The sequence below is a fragment of the Pagrus major genome, chromosome 22, assembly GCF_040436345.1.
Source record: "Pagrus major chromosome 22, Pma_NU_1.0".
In the NCBI taxonomy this organism is placed as follows: Eukaryota; Metazoa; Chordata; class Actinopteri; order Spariformes; family Sparidae; genus Pagrus; species Pagrus major.
Window position 1 is genome coordinate 25,297,674 of NC_133236.1, and position 16,476 is coordinate 25,314,149.

The 16,476-nt window shown below is 42.9% G+C and overlaps 1 protein-coding gene across 1 annotated transcript; it reads left to right on the forward strand.

The window, feature by feature from the left end:
• The first annotated feature begins 1,238 nt into the window (after positions 1-1,238).
• On the forward strand, positions 1,239-13,696 carry LOC141018205 (E3 ubiquitin-protein ligase pellino homolog 2). The gene is made up of 7 exons (XM_073493124.1): positions 1,239-1,561; positions 6,319-6,448; positions 6,779-6,880; positions 7,353-7,550; positions 7,725-7,910; positions 8,002-8,207; positions 8,559-13,696. Exons 1-7 carry the CDS (start codon positions 1,482-1,484, stop codon positions 8,941-8,943), a joined length of 1,287 nt encoding a protein of 428 aa, XP_073349225.1. The 5' UTR covers positions 1,239-1,481; the 3' UTR covers positions 8,944-13,696.
• The last annotated feature ends 2,780 nt before the right edge of the window (positions 13,697-16,476 follow it).

Here is a 16,476-nt window from a genome sequence, read left to right on the forward strand (position 1 = left end):
CACCTGTAAATTTTCTCAGGCAAATGTTTTAGTGACACCGACAAGGGCCAACATCACCGCACACTGTCAGAGCAACATGCAGAGTACTGCCTGGCGCCTCTGTGCCTTACCCCTGCATGCAAGCCACTACATGTCGCATCTCCCGCGCCAGAACACGATTTTAGGATACTGTCCCAGGTGAAGGCGGCATGCTGCTGTTGGAGACTGAGCAGATTCTGTTACTGACACCCCGGCTCTGTCCAAAAAAAAAAAAAAAGCCTGCAGGGAAGGCTTTGCTTTCTGTCTCATCAAATAACAATGAACAGGTTGTTTGAGGAGAATCTGCCAAGGCAGCTGAATCCAACCCAACTGTATGCCTCAGTCCAATTCAAAAACCTCGTCTCAGTCGAGTCCCTAACAGAGAACGCACATGCTGGAATACAGTCGGTGTTAATGGGCCAATGCACAGCCAGAAACTGATGTGCAGACATACAGATTTGTGTGACTCACAAAGTTGTACTTTGCCACTGAAGTGCACTGCCCTCATGTGGTCACACTATTGTGAGTAAGTACACTACTCTTTGTGTTTATGTTTGCCTGTGTGTATGTGTGTGTGTGTGAGAGAGAGAGAGAGACAGACAGACAGAGAGATGGAAGTGTGGGCTCCAGTCGGCCTATATCTGTCTCCCAACTCCCACATGAAATGCAGACAAGGAGGAAAGAAGGTGTCTAGTCTGGGGCTCAATGGTGACCCACATCCTCGCTTCACCACACACCCCCCCCCCCCCGAAGCATCTCATTACGTCAGACTCCATAATCACCCACGAGATCGGAGCTATACGATCCCTGTACATAACATCGAAAGATCTTGTCTTTTACTTTAAATGTGGCAGGACGCCTCTACGTGCCGGGGGGATGCGGGCACTTCCTCCCTCATTTCGAAATGCCTCATTTTTATCCTCGCAGTGGGAGCCAGCTTCTCATCGAAGGCCGCGTCCATTTCGCGTCCCATGGGTGGGTTCACGCTTAAGCGCATTTGTAAATCGATGTATAAAAATGTTTTCTTTCCTTTAAATCGCTAGTAAAATATTCTCATCGCTCAAAAACTAAACAAGCACACGTTCCACCTCGTTAAAGCATTTCTGTCAACTATTTCGAGATGTAATTTTGAACGACCACCCCTACAAATGATGGTACGCCCCACTCCCTGCCGTTAGCCGTTGTTGTATCCGATGCTACTGAGCAGATATGTTGCGCTGCTAGCTAACTACACACTAGCATTATAGCCACGAAAAGATGCGCCTTCACGGGATTAAAACAATAAAACAAACAACAAGAAGTCTGGAAAAACTTTGCCCAACTGTGCCCAAACTTTGATAGGCTACCGCCCAAATCACTTCCCCCTTCAGTTTCGTGTGTGTTAGCATTGTTTTATCCCACCACTATTTTGCCATTGGACGCGTCTTTTTTATTTTTTTTTTCTCCTGGAGCAGTCCAGTCTGATGAATTCACCGAAAAAAGACGGAGATGATGATGTGCCCGTTAAAGACCCGGTAAAATACGGCGAATTGGTCATTTTGGGGTAAGTCTCTTCAAAAAACCTAAAGCGATAGTAAAAAAATGTGTGTAGGACGCAAATTAACGTTAAATATGTAGCGGCACCATCGGCACAATAAACCCGACAGATGACGTGTGAGTTCGGCTTTAATCCACCGCTCTTATTAAACATTTCCTCTGTATGTGTCGTTTTATCGAAGAGGAAATCCACCACAGTAACACGTTTAGCTCATATTTGTCAGTAAATCCCACATTGCCGCCGTGTAGCACCGGTCTGTGGCTTGTGTTGTAATGTTACAAACTAACTTTATCCTCCAAATGAACGCATGATCCCCGAAACCACGCCACCGTATTGTTCCCGCATCATGTGTGGTGCGTTTGAGTGCAAAATCTGCTCAAGCCATATTGCACATAAGGCTACTACGGATGTAGCCCCCTTTTTTCATCAATGGTTGTAGTGGGGATAAGCAGCGCTGGATTGCTCAGGCTGAAAACCCCAATGATGTCATACTATGCTGGATCTGAGATTGCTAAAAGTAGGGCTGGGGGATGATATCATTGTCTGGAAAATGCATGCACCGTGCTCGTATTGTTTAGTCATGAAGCATCTTTTGTTGCTGATTAATAAAACGTAGCAGCCAGATGACCATCCATGCCAAGGAAGGAGGAGGAGGATGAGGAGGAGGAGGAGAAAAGCCCTTCTTCATCACCAGCACACACAAGCACACAGTAGGCAGGATGTGCTGATGACAGCCACCAGCTTCCACAGCATTTCCACCCCTGCAGCTCCACCACACTGTGCAGGGTCTGCAGGGACCACAAATGCCACAACACGCACACACACATACAGTCGTATCCAGGCTTACACAGGCCCCCCTCTTGCCCCGCAGAGCTTCCTGTGTATGCCAAAGATAACTGACCTAATGGCCTATCTCTTCCCCTCTGGCTGAACATGGAGAGAGGAAGCTGTGGCCCGCCCGCATCAGAATACTGATTAGTCGCCGTCCTCGTCATCTGACTGTTTGAACAGAGCAGTCCTTTACATCCTCGACTCAGGACAAGGAAGTGAGCGTTTAATGTGTGCAACTTAAACAGGAGCGCGCTCTGCGGTGTGTGGCGCGATGTGTAATGTGCCTTTTATTGAGGGTTGAAAATGCATTCATGTTAGCTCACTTTGAAAGTGTTGTGATTGAGGTGTGGTTTGATCTTGTTCTGCCAGAGTGATTGCCAAAGGCTCGCAGGCTATTATGGGTATCATCTCTGTGGTTTTGAGCAGGGGCTGAGTGATATGTGAAAAGTGGATGCTGCTGTAATAAGAGGACCGTCTTCCGTTATTGCTGTTATTGTGTTATGTAACACAGTTAACAGCGTATTAAACCTGGTCACGTTGACAGATGATACACTATTAATGTCAGTACTGACATGACTTTATAGGTGGGATCTATTAAGACCAGTTCCTCTGTCCCCAAACGTACAGTAGGTAACTTTGACAGCAAATAGGCGGCGTCAGAACAGGGTGTTCTTTCTACTGCTTCCTGACATTTTGCTGGCCTGTATTGTGCAAGCGTGTACTAACTTTGCATCTGTCAGCCTTGATGATCACATGCCCCGGGTGGTCGATGGCTGCCTCACTGCAGGCCATGTGATCTTTGCAGTGGCTGCCTTTCCATCGCTCATTCCCTTAGTTAGCCTGGACACTGTGTACAGTAGTGCCCCCGTCCTCCTCTCCTCTGTATTTGTATCTCCCACACCTCCTTTTTTATCTCACCCGTAAGCCCTCTTAACACGGCCTATGTCGCATTCCTCTCACCCAGTCCCTTCCCAGGCAGACTCTCAGTGTTTTGCTGAGTGCTGACTTTCACAGAGGCATGCCTCCTTGGTGGCTTGCCCTCAACGAAAATAAACCCTGTGTCGAGGGGCAGAAGGAGTGAATATTTCATATTGTGCTTTATGATGTACGCACATGCGTGATGCAGGCCAGAGCTGCCCAGGCAAGATGCACTTTCTGGAGCTGCGCTTCCACTGGCCTTTCCCCTCGACCCTCTGTCCTGTCCTGTCCCGTCTCCCTGCGCCCTGCCCTTTACTTCATCTCATTCATTTACCTTTCTGTCTCGAATGCGTACAATAGCTTCTGACTTCTTTTCCATCTCTGTTTCTGTCAAGGCGCTGGCTACCTTTTCTCTTTACATAAGCTGATTTTCTCACCCCTGCCCTCTTATCCTTAGTCACATATCACATCTTCTGCCTTTTAACCAGACCCCTCAGAAACCTATCCTCAAGTGTGTTCTTTCCCCGACCCAGCCGTCTCTTGTCAGCCACGGTCCAGTTTTAACTGACAGGCAGGGCCGCAGAGGGAGCAGGTAGCACTGAGTCATCCTCTGCGATTGGACTCCACATTTCAAAAAGTAAATGTCGCCCGCTTGAAGGTTTTTTCGGGCAGCATAGCCGATCTTCTCACCACTATCCTGCACTGATCTGGGATTTTTAGGGTTGTAATCCACAGAAAATTAATTCTGAGATTCATGGAAGTACAGCTCATTAAAAATGCATAATGTCAACAAACTTTCCTGAGCCACACACGGATTTAACCACCAAAACCAGTTTGTTTCGTTTTGACTAGCTGCTGGCACGGAAATTATAAAAATGCATATAAAATGATACAATCCACAGATATAAACCAAACCCCTGTGGTTTTTATGCTGCTTTTGCAGGCCAGAAAATGTTAATTCCCCAGAACTTGTTCAGCTGGCGTCTTATCTGGTTAGAAGTTTTGTTTTTCTCAATTTTATTTAAGGTTAATTCCAAACTAACAATACGTAACCAGTGGCATGCTGAACTTTAATTCAGATTTTGAATAGATATTAAACAGTACAGATGCATAAAATAAAAAAAAACAATGTTAAAATTGCTCTTTATGAACTTGGCCACACATTCTACTTATCCATTAAAGTGTTTCTCTTCTCCTATAGAGATTGTGTGGCTGATATTTTCATTTAGCTGATGATGCGTATATTAAGACAAAATAATCGAAATAAACTCACGCGTTCATGCTTTATGCAAAGTCATAGTTTTTTAATAGTAGGCAATAGCAAAACTTGTGAATGCTGAATGAAATTTTTTTTTTTTTGAACGATTAATGTATTAATGTCAGAAAAAACTCGACTGATATATCAGCTTGTTGATATAATTATTAACCGATATTGGCCTGTCATAGTTATATCGGTATCTGCAAATACTTTGTTGGCCAATATAAAAACTATTTTTTTAGACATGATTATGCAGAAAAAGATGCTTGGGGTGATTTATAATTATTCAATTCCCAGTGAAGTTTAAACTCCATGAAATGTCACAAAAAAACAAGTCACCAGAGCCCTGAGTGATGTCTTAACTGTTGACATAGCCTGAGCAGCAGCAAAACACAAAACTGTATTCAATTTGTAACATTCAAGAAAAAATGTTGGGGCATTTTTGCATTTGAAAAGCAGTGACCATTGACCAGCGGATTATTGGCATTTTCCTTTTCTGAAGTGATTAATTAATCATTTTCTAAAATTCCCATTAATTGGTTTCCTTATAAAAGACTTCTTGATGAATCAATTGTAGTCTCTAGTATCATTGTACACACACAGTCAAAGCAGGCTGTGTTTCTTCAGCCCACGCTGCAAGGCCACAGTGAGACAGATCAGAGCAGAGACGAAACCAGATGCCCTCTGATCTGATCAAGTCTGGCCAGCAGAGACAGTTACTGTCCCTCCATAAAGTCTTCTTGCCCGCTGGGTGTCCTCTGAGAAGTTTTTAATAAGGACCATACCCTGCTGATTAGTTAAAAGCCTTAAACCAGAATACAACCATCTGTGTGAATCCAGCAGATGTCCAAAAAATAAGTAAAAAGCCAGTGTCTTAGTCAGCACCAACACCAGAACAGTTTTCTCACTCATTTTTCAGTAAAACGTGAAAACTGAGGTCATCTTTTCAAAAATGGTTGATATTGAATTATAAAACACTGAAGGTCCAATACATAATTTACCTTTCTCATGAGGAGAAGCTGAATTTTTACATCTGTTTCTATTAATGAACACACGCCTTTAAATTAGTAACTCTGGTGCTTAATCAAGGCTGTATGGTGAATGGTATTGTGCGGGAAAAACTATTCTGTCCTGCTGAAAATGCTGTAACAGGAGTTCAGACAAGTACAGCAAGTGCGAGCTTCAAGTACGAGCTGAGTGAGCAGGATCAAGTGCTAGTTGTCCTTTTCATTCAGGTTCAGCAGCTCAGTATGAACCACGGGTGGCCGGGGTGTGCTGCTCTAATTCATTTCAAAAGAATCTGCGGTGATGTAGCCGTGAAGAAGCACCGAATCGTTTGAGCTCACACTCTAATTGCAGTCATCTCTCCTGACAACTTGGCAGCACCGGTGACATTTTATTTATGGCTTTAGTTTTCCCCCAAGTGATGACAGATCATAAGTGCAGCGTGCAAACAATGAGATAACAGTGTCTTTCCCAACATTAGGCGTTCTCAGAAACGCTCGATGAACTGGAAGAACAAGTGTCATCTCTGCGTCTGTTGACTTATCTAGTCAAGATTAGAGCTGCAAAAAATTGACCCCATTGGAGGCCGTCATCTTGGACTTTGAGAAACACTGATTTCACCGCTTTCTGATATTTTATAGAAAATAAGAAATCATTAGTTGCTGCCTTCGTCTTGATTCGTAATGAGTGACGTGCGTGTATCAGTGCTCGTATCTTCATCCTGTGCATGTTTTTGTGTGTCTCTCTTCAGGTACAATGGCTCTCTTCCAACCGGAGACCGTGGGCGCAGAAAGAGCCGCTTCGCTCTGTATCGAAGGGCCAAGGCCAATGGCGTCAAACCAAGCGCTGTGCACATCCTCAACACACCACAGGACAGCAAGGTACACGTGTGTGTTTGCGTACTGTATGTTTCATCAATGTGTAATGTTGGTTTCCTTCCTGCGACTCCCTGTTGTCTCTTTTAAAATGAGCCAGAGGAAGGATGACTAAGCATGACGACTGACGCATGTGGGCTGTCCATCCTTGTGTGTGTGATCAGGTCATTGTCAAATGCTGCTTTCAAATGCAACATTAACATTTAATCACGTAGCTACATCATCCGACTTTTGAGTAACACTATGATTCAGTCTGATGTACAAGCTGTCAAGAAAATGAAAGACTTTTCCAGAAAATGAGTACTTATTCTCTGCTTGTCACTGTTGTTGTTGCAGGCCGTCCACAGCAGGGGGCAGCACAGCATCTCTTTCACACTGTCCCGCAACCAGACGGTGGTGGTGGAGTACTGCCATGACAACAACACAGACATGTTCCAGGTAAGACACAAAGGAAATCAGGAAAGCAGGAAAGCAGAGGGTCAAACTTCTCATACGTCACGGCTCATTTTACAACAAAAATAATCATACATTTGTCGTCATGAGCACGTACCTCCTAAAATATGCTGTTATGTAATGTCTTCAAAGAAACTTCTACAGTAGGTAGATTATTTTGGTTCAGTACTGGGTCCATTAAGTATTAAGAATAGAGACGTGTGTGTGGAACATCTCCAAATAAGTCTATTTTTATACACAAAGTTCTGCTCCGATTTATTTAGCTTCCATCAAATTAGGACTGCTCTTTCACCCGAATCACTCAAGTATGCGGGAATTAAAACCCTTTTGGGAAGTGGAAAATCTGAAAACCTAAAACTATCATAGATTGAGTTGTTATAGATAGCAATACCAACTTTGAATATAACTATCAAAGGCAGTTTTGACAGTGAGCTCTTCTCTGTGCTGTCCCCTGCAGATTGGACGCTCCACAGAAAGTCCCATCGACTTTGTGGTGACAGACACCTCCGGAGGGGGGAAAGAGGGGGAGGACCCCTCCATTGCACCCAGCACCATCTCACGCTTCGCCTGCAGAGTGGTGTGTGAACGCAACCCACCGTACACTGCACGCATCTACGCTGCTGGCTTTGATTCCTCCAAAAATATCTTCTTAGGGGTGAGTGGACTGAAGATCTCACCAACAAAAGTGTCTAGTTTATTTTTGGAATCAGTGTTGAAAATTCTTGTTAATCCCACGAAGAATGATCCAAGTCATTCTTTTTTACTGGTTATAAATCATCGTAATGTGATCATGAAAGATTTCTATGCCTTCGTGTTTGTGCCACCACAGGAGAAAGCAACCAAATGGAAAAACCCAGATGGGCACATGGACGGCCTGACCACCAACGGGGTGCTAGTCATGCACCCGGAGGGGTTCCCAGAGGACCCCAAGCAGGGTCTGTGGAGGGAGATATCAGTCTGTGGAGATGTCTACGCCCTGCGGGAGACACGCTCCGGTCCCAGCCGGGGCAAACTTGTGAGTCCACATCGCTTTTGGCCACCATCTAGTTTGTTAGGCTTCCTTTTGGTTTGATTGTAAGCGTCTGTATGTGTATTGACCTCCACAGGCGGAGGGGGAGAGCAGTGCGCTACGTGACGGTTCCCTGGTTGACTTGTGTGGCGCCACCCTGCTGTGGCGTACAGGTGAGGGGCTGATGCGTGCTCCCACCCTGCGTCACCTGGAAGCGCTTCGCCAGGAGCTAAACGCGTCCCGGCCCCAGTGTCCTGTCGGCCTCAGCACACTGGCCTTCCCCAGCCTGCCACGCAGCCACAGGTCTGTTCCAAAACTACAAATTAATTCTCATTAGGATATTGTTTCATCTCCAATAGCTCGCCTATAGAAAATTCATAACTGCCATGGCTGCAACAATTATTTTCAAGATAAATTGATTAATCGTTTAATTAATGTTTATTAAATTTTTCCATAGTGATGTCTTAAGATTGCTACTTTTGTCCAACCAACAGTCCAAAACCCAAAGTTTACTCATTTACTATCATAAATGACAAAGAAAAGCAGCAAATGTTTACATTCAAGAAGCTGAAACCAGCAAATGTTTGACTTATTTGCTCAAAAAATGACTGATTAGGAGTTCACAGGAAGTTGAACGTTGATGTGTTATTTCAGCCTTGAAGAGCGTCAGCCCTGGGTCTACCTCACTTGCGGCCACGTCCACGGACGCCACGACTGGGGCCAGAGATCCGAGGGAGAGGAGGACCCAGGAGAAGGCGACGGCTCCACAGCCCGCCGAGAATGTCCCCTGTGCAGGAGCGTGGGTCCCTACGTGCCCCTGTGGCTGGGCTGCGAGCCTGCTGTGTACGTGGACGCTGGAGCCCCCACTCACGGATTTGTGCCGTGCGGCCACGTCTGCTCGGAGAGGACAGCCAGGTACTGGGCTGAGACCCCGCTCCCCCACGGGACGCACGCCTTCAGACCCATCTGCCCCTTCTGCTCCTCTGCACTCAGCACCCCCGGCTGGACGAGGCTCATCTTCCAGGGCCCCATCGACTAGTCACCACTCCTCAGCAACCACTCCCACAATAACAGGAAGACGCCTGAGCTTCATTCATGTTGCAAACGTTGATCAGCGTTCAGTATGGATTGGTTGATGAGTGACGCGTGTGTGTTCTACACTCAGGCTATAATTTGTGCGTGTATAACAAACACTGTCAAACGTTGTTACTGAATGCAGCTCACGGCCGAAGAATCCTTCCCCTTGCTTATCCTTTGATGCGTGTTGATTGGTATGTGATCAAGAGAACAGGTGAAAAAAAAAAGATAGAATAATCAATGCCACCAAATTCTACAGGAGCTGATTTTACCTTCATTAAGACAGTATCTTCACAGGGGCTTAAATGATGCTGCTTGACCCTTTTCAAACAATTATTTCCTCTCCACAATCCTCCACTAATTATAGACTATGTTACATGAAATAGACGGATCCAAACACTTTTTATTTCTAACTCAGGAGCCTTGTATGAAATGTCGAGTAGCTTTTTGCACATAAGAAAAAAATGGCCTTCTTAACCTAGTTGATGTGCAGCGCCTTACACGTCTGCGGCGTCCTTGTGTCCTTAACGCGGTGAAACATCGCCTCTTGATTCCCAAAGCGTGCTACTATAATTGTGAAATGCTGCCAATCATTAATTGTTTTTTTCTTTATTGATTGTGGCAGCACTTTGATCACCAAGCAGAATAACCCATCTGTCCTCAGCTCCTGCAGAAAGCACCTTCATCCTTATTTAGCTAACCACTTATCGTAAATATGGGAGGTCACACAGATCAGTAGTGTTAGCTTCTATCCAGCATTTTAAGTTTTTTAGTGAGTCATGATGGCAACTGTAGTTAAAGGGGCACTGTGTAGCTTTGGAGAATAAATTCAAACTCAGAAATTTAATATTTTCAATATTAATGAGGTAATAATACATACCAAGATGTTTTTGGAGGAAAATAAGGCAAAGTAAAGGTCAGTTTGTTTATTCAGTCATGAAAATGAAGAGGGATTATTTAGTTTGTTTAGGCATAAAAAAACAAAAAGATAATGAAGATCTTTTTTCCTCTGATTACAATTTCTTCCCCCAAACTACATACTGCACCTTTTTAAATTCAGGATGTTTTTGAGAAAATATTTAATCTTCATGTATCCCTTTAGTGTGAAATCTATGCAGGGAGACCCCATAAATGAATACCTAAATAAAACCTACCGTTTGAAGTACTGCAGGGAAACCACAGGCTGTATCTTCACCTGCTCAGGCCAGATCGTATCCCGATTATCAAGCAGACCAAGGATAAGCAAGGGCTGGGAATGAAACTGGGTTCAAATCCACTTCATAACTCTCTACAGCAATAAGAGCACTCCCATAGATAAGCTAGATGTTGTGCTATGTTTAGCCAAGTGTTAATGTCGGCGGTCACTTCAAACATGGCTGAAATGGTTTCCAGGTTAAGGGCTCAACCAGAGGTGTGTTCAACATCGTGATTTATTTGATTTCCCGATGAGGTCTTAGAGCAGTGATGTGTGATGTAACCAAAGCACTAGATTCTAACTGAATTAATTCGCATAATTCTGATTAATTTCGATACTCGTTTCAGATCTCGTAGCTACAAGAAATTAGGATTTGCGTTTCTACTGTTTCTGTTGATTTGAACACACTTCTGGTTGCTGAATTATGCTAAACAGGGTCCATGTTAGTGTGACGGAGTGTCAAAAAGGTTTGACCTTGTATAACCTCAAAAGATAACCTTTTTTTTGTTTCAAAGAAAAACTATTTTGTTAGGAAATGGGGAGGGATTTATTTGGGGGGGAGCGTGGGGAATTCTTTTAGATGTTCAGTGTTAAAAAAAAAATACTATTTTTCTAACTGATAATAATTGGTTTTAGTTAACTGTTGTTACTCAGTGTAAGCAAGTTCTGTATGTTTCCGAATATTATCGTGTGGTAGACCTATAGGAGAGCTTGTGAGTGAGAAAAACATTGCCAACACTGTGTCCAACAAAACACACACTTCACACACTGCTACCGTTAAAAACACATTGCCCAGACAATGAATGTAGCCAAATACTCAGGCTATGTTTAGCCTTCCCTGGTGCTCATATTGAATGGTCTATATTGTGATACTATTTTTGTAACTGAATATTATGGTGTAGCTCGGTGAACTAGCTCGAAAAAAAGTCAGATAATTTCAATAATAGCCTCAAGTGTGGAAGACGTATAATTGATAATACACACTCACATGGAAATTGTGTCTAGCTTGCATGTGCTGAACGTACACATACAGTATGTACACTACACATACACTTACTCAAAAAACTTTGCACGGTTGATTGCCAACCTGTTATTCATGCTGAGAGCGTTTCGTCGCAGACCAAGATGTCTTCCGAGTCTTTCGGCTGTTTTAAACTGCAGCACTTCTGTTTTTTGTTTAGTTTCTTTTGGTTTTGGAAGACCTCTTCAAGAGAAAAAAACAAACAAAAAAAGCGAGCGTGAGAGCCTAAAAAAAAATCCTCATACTTGATAGATGTGTGACGTTTGTGAATGAGACCTATCGAATCCCACTTTGTACTACTATGCTGATATTTTTCCGCCAAACCAACTCACTGCAGAAAGATGTCCACGCCGACACTTGTTTTTATTTTGCATTTAGGGCCGATCATGGAACAGTTCAAAGCTACTGAAAGTCAGCCTGCTGCTTTCCAAATATTTTCCATTTGAGGTCTAAATGCAAGATTTAAACTCCCCACAGTGCGGTGGATAATTGACGTAGTGTTGATAATTACTGTAGCTCAGGATTAGTGATTTCAGATTCACAGCTGGCAAAGGCCTGAAGGAAGCCTGTTAGGAGACACTTAAAGTGGAAAAGTTTCACTGCTACAAAACACAGTAACAAGGCATTAGATGTGAGAGGTAGTCATCTAATGTGTCAGACAGATTATAGAGGGCGTACAGTAGGGTAGATCACCACAGGTCACAGTCAGTCACATACGGGTCGTAATAGAAGGGGAAATGGGCACAAACAGGCAATTAAAACTACGGCTGCCAAGAACGCCCGTGCTTGCAATTATTTTATTTGTTTTAATGCTGTTAACTTGAGATGACAACGCCCATGTTCTCATGGTCAATTTATCTTGTTGCCTCGAGAAAACAACTTCATGGATGGGTTTCAGAGTTTTAAAAGCAAACAGTACAAACTTTGTTATAGGAATGTTTTACCTGGTCATTTGATATGAGGGTATTTACATTATGGCTAAACACAGAAATAAGGGATAAGCTTACATACGGAGGTCAACTTAAAGGATAAGTAGTTTGCCCAAAAATTTAAATTCAGTCGTCATCTACTCACCCCGATGCCGATGGAAAGTTGTGTGACGTTTCATAGTCCACAATACTTCATCGCCATTCTCCGAAACAACGTAGATGGGGTCTTTATCAAAACAACTAAAAGATCCCACATTGATTTGAAAATGTTATTTACACACTTTTTTTTCCCAAAATCTTCTCTGTAGCTGCTAGGCTAAAACTGTTAGTGTGCTCCCTGTCTGAAGTGGGTACACAAGCTTGGCTGCGCGTCAAGGGTGTAAATAATGTCTTGTCAAATCAATTTGGGATGTCCGGTCTTCCAGAGACTTGGATTTCAACGGGCAAGCTGTACGAAGCCATTTTATGCTTTCTTTTTTTTACGTTTTAAAGCAAGTCCCCATTAACTTCAGTTCTTTGGGAGAATGTTGCAAACGCTGTTTTGCTTTGACACTCCAGAAATGTTTTGTGGGCTATTAAACTTCAACCCATTTTTCATCCGAGTAGATAAATGACAGAATTTTCAATTTTAGGTGAACTTATCCTTTAAATCAGATGCCTTACTGTCCAGTCGGCTACCACTAAAAGAATTATGAGTGTTTGAGAGTGGGCGTTGAAGTAAGATGAAGGACAGTCTAATGCATGTTTCAATAACTGGTCCTCCTTAATTTGACATGTTCAGCTTGAATCCGTAGCTGTCGAGACACCATCTATGCATGCTGGCATGGCACTCCCACTCTTGAACATTACAAGTAATAAGAGGAAACGACCCTTCTTGATTATCTCGTCATCACAAGATAACAAAATGATTGTAACGGCATAATAAAATAAATTGCAAGCACAGCCCCTCTCGGCTTCCATAGAAAACATCTCAATCAGCTGCCCTTTACTAAGCACGCCAAATCCAGTGAATTCTGCTTTTGAAGATACTATATACAACGATTAATGTAACACCGTTGGCATGTGGATGGAAGAACCGTTGCAGCACCCTCATTGGCTTCTAGTTTACGACCTGACACGTTTATTTTAGCCGATTTTACTTTACTTCTAATCTTCGTCTGAGCCCTCTTCGGGTTATAGGTGTCCATATGCAATTTCCTTTCCCTTTTTGTTTTTAGATTTTAGTGTCGGGGAATTTTTCAGATACAGTATTTTAGCGTGGCATCAGGTTGTTAAATACCACCAGGAACATCACTAGCTCTTCCTTAACTCTGTTATTTTATTCTATCTATCTATCGAACCTTCATTCCAGATGGTAAGACCTCAACTAATGAACTCATCTTGCTATAGGTGAGTGAGTAGCTGACACGTATAATTACACAGCGTAAAAACCTCACAGTTAATAATGCATTCCTTTCAATACATCTGTGTTATGTACAGCTATTTTGTATTATTTTATATCATATTCTTCTGTAATCGTCCGGTGCACAGACAATCGCTATACACATGTCAATAAACCTGTTAAAAAGTTCTCTTCTTCTGGCTGTTTTGAGCTTCTTCCTCTTCGGGGTATCGAATACTGTAGATCAGCATAAAGTCAAGAATGTGCTTATCAAACAGAATCCAGTTTATTGTATTAAAATGAAGGGGTGTGCTCCACATGCAGCCAGCAGAGGGCGCTCTCTTACCACCTCTGGAGCACACAGCAGAGGCACACAAACTAAAATAAGGGTTGCTCTACAGTTGCATCACCTCTTTAAAATAATCAACCGTTTTAATGAGCGGTTTTGGCAGTCATGTTCATCACCACGCAAATGTGATAAGACGCCACAAATGTTCTGCAAAATTACAGAACGCTTGATTTTAAAATAGCAATTTAAAACACTTAAGTTTGTTCCTTTCGCAGAGAATTCAGGATGTGTGCTGAAAGACCTGCTGAGAGTGGCGTCTTTCAGAAGTTTGAACCATGAGGAGGAGGCTTTTTCTGAAAGTTCTTTCAAAGATTATGAAGCCTGTTTCATGGGTATCTCAATACCACACTGCATATAATCTCTTCCAGAGCATGGGAGGGAGAAAACAAAAAGTCTGCTGCAACCATAGCAGAGAATGTGTTAAATCAGGTTCATGTCATGATATACTATGATTTTCATTTAATCAGTCGTAATAACTGTTACATGTCTGTCCTTGTGAGTATTTTAAAACATTTGGTTTAACATGAGGTTATAATACAGATAGGTAAAATGCTCATTTAACAAGTTAAGGGCTAAAACTTACTTTAAATGAGGGCCATGTCCTTGTTACCATAGCCTGGTTTTCACTCAGGGATATGTTTTAATGGGGACAAAACTCTGACTGACTAAATGTATCCCAATCATAGCTATTATAGTGACTGATATGAATTTGCCAAAATTCATCTGTACTCTGCTTTAAGCACAGACGAGAAAACGGGGTGACAGCTGGATGCAGGCGAGACTTGACATTTAAACTCAGAAACACGAGCTGGAGGAATCAGAAACACAATCGTCTTTATTGGTCGAGTGTTTTAAGTTGCTCTCAAAGGTGCATTATCTAAGAATTGATTATCTGTAGAATGCATACCCCAAATTCCTAGGAGGCAACACATCACTAGGGTCATCGCTAACTGCTGGTAACTGTGACCGCCATTAGCTGGTTAGCTCAGTTAGCTGTGCAGCTAGCAGTCTGGACTGAGAGCTCAGAGCGGCAGGGAAGTGTTAGTGTTTACATCGCTAGCACAGGAGATTTGGACCAGGACGTACCATGGCTAGCTAGATATCTCTGCAACAAAACATAGATGTCATAACATTATAACTGCCATTTCTTCAAATTATGTTGATAATTTTAATTAATAATTTATTTTTGGGGATGTTTTCAACAAATATTCTCACATATTCTACCTTTTAAGTCACACAGTTCCAAAAATAATATACAGGAAGATAGATAAAGGAAAATAGACAGCCAATAAAAGGTCAGCAGAGCTAAGCAAAGATAGGTGAAACAAACATGTAACCGTAATGTACAGACAAGGTGAAAATAGATGCAAAAAACAGCAATTAACGAGAGCATACAGTGTTTTTATACAACAATCGAATGTATAATCTATTCAGGGGTGTTTTATTGTATTCAGTTATAGAGAGGATGTATGTGTTGCGCTTGGAGTGTTTTGGGGCCCCTTGTTTAAGGCTACCAAAAACCGAGGCACGGCCCTGTTAAGATGATATTGTTTTGAAATGGCGAATGTTCCTAAATTAATTTGTGTCAGATCAGATTACTGCAGAGCAAATACTCCAGGAAACACTGTACATACTGCACAGAGGGGGGAGGAACAGGAGCCCAGTGGCTCTTTCTTGCCCTGAGGCTCCCTCGCAGGTTTATCCGACCATGCTCAGTGTGTGTGTGTGTGTGTACTTGTGCCATGGGACCTAGCATAGATGATGGAGGCCGGGTTTAGCAATACATTTCAATCCTCAGTGGAGGGATTTGTAGGTTTTGATCCCAGCTAATTAATGTGAAACCCTCAATGGGAAGTAATGGGTATCTGTGAGTGGGAAGTTTGAAGGGGACCGTGTGTGTACGTGCTGTATGTGTGCGTGTGTTTTCACGCATATGTTTGTGCGCTTGCATACACAAGTGAGGAGCATGTGAAGGCATCTGAGTCGGCGAGTGTTTCAGTGTGTGTGTGTGTGTGTGTGTGTGTGTGTGTGTGTGTGTGTGTGTGTGTTAATCAACGAGTCAGAAATCTTCCCCTCCGTAAACTCTCTGCGGACTCACTCTGGAGGTAGCAAGGGGCGTTCGAACCATTGTTCCATCAATCCATCCATTAACTACAAACACTGGGAAACTTTAATTAAGCTGGGGCCACAGACGATTAATTAACTTTAAGACTTTCCCTTCTTTTTATTTTCCTTCTACACATTTCACTAAGTCACCGAGCCATAGAAAGTGTTAATTTAGCCACATAATTTACAAATCCAATTAAAGCCAATATTAAGGCATCACAAGCTGCTGCCCTGTGTTCTCTCAGTCTTATAAGACTCTTCTCTTTTGTGGCTGTGAATGTGGCTGTGAATCTCAGCGCACGTAAGCTGAGCAGAGTGTATTTAACAGGGGTTAAGAGTTGTAATAAGTTTGATTATTTTATGGAGTTTATTATGCTGTGTTATCCTGTTAGGGAGGTGATGTTGTGGCAGTCGGTTGGTAATCCGGACTGTCTTGTGTCTCACCGAGTGGTCTCCCACTCTGCCGCCGTGGAGGCTGTCGTCACATGTGTCTGTTTGGGGAAGGGAAGGCCCA

Excerpts from the sequence above, each read along its gene's own strand:
- LOC141018205 (XM_073493124.1), top strand. The coding sequence starts at position 1,482 with ATGAATTCACCGAAAAAAGACGGAGATGATGATGTGCCCGTTAAAGAC. Across the intron at positions 6,449-6,778 it reads ACACACCACAGGACAGCAAG|GCCGTCCACAGCAGGGGGCA; the intron begins GTACACGTGTGT and ends TTGTTGTTGCAG. Across the intron at positions 7,551-7,724 it reads CCAAAAATATCTTCTTAGGG|GAGAAAGCAACCAAATGGAA; the intron begins GTGAGTGGACTG and ends GTGCCACCACAG.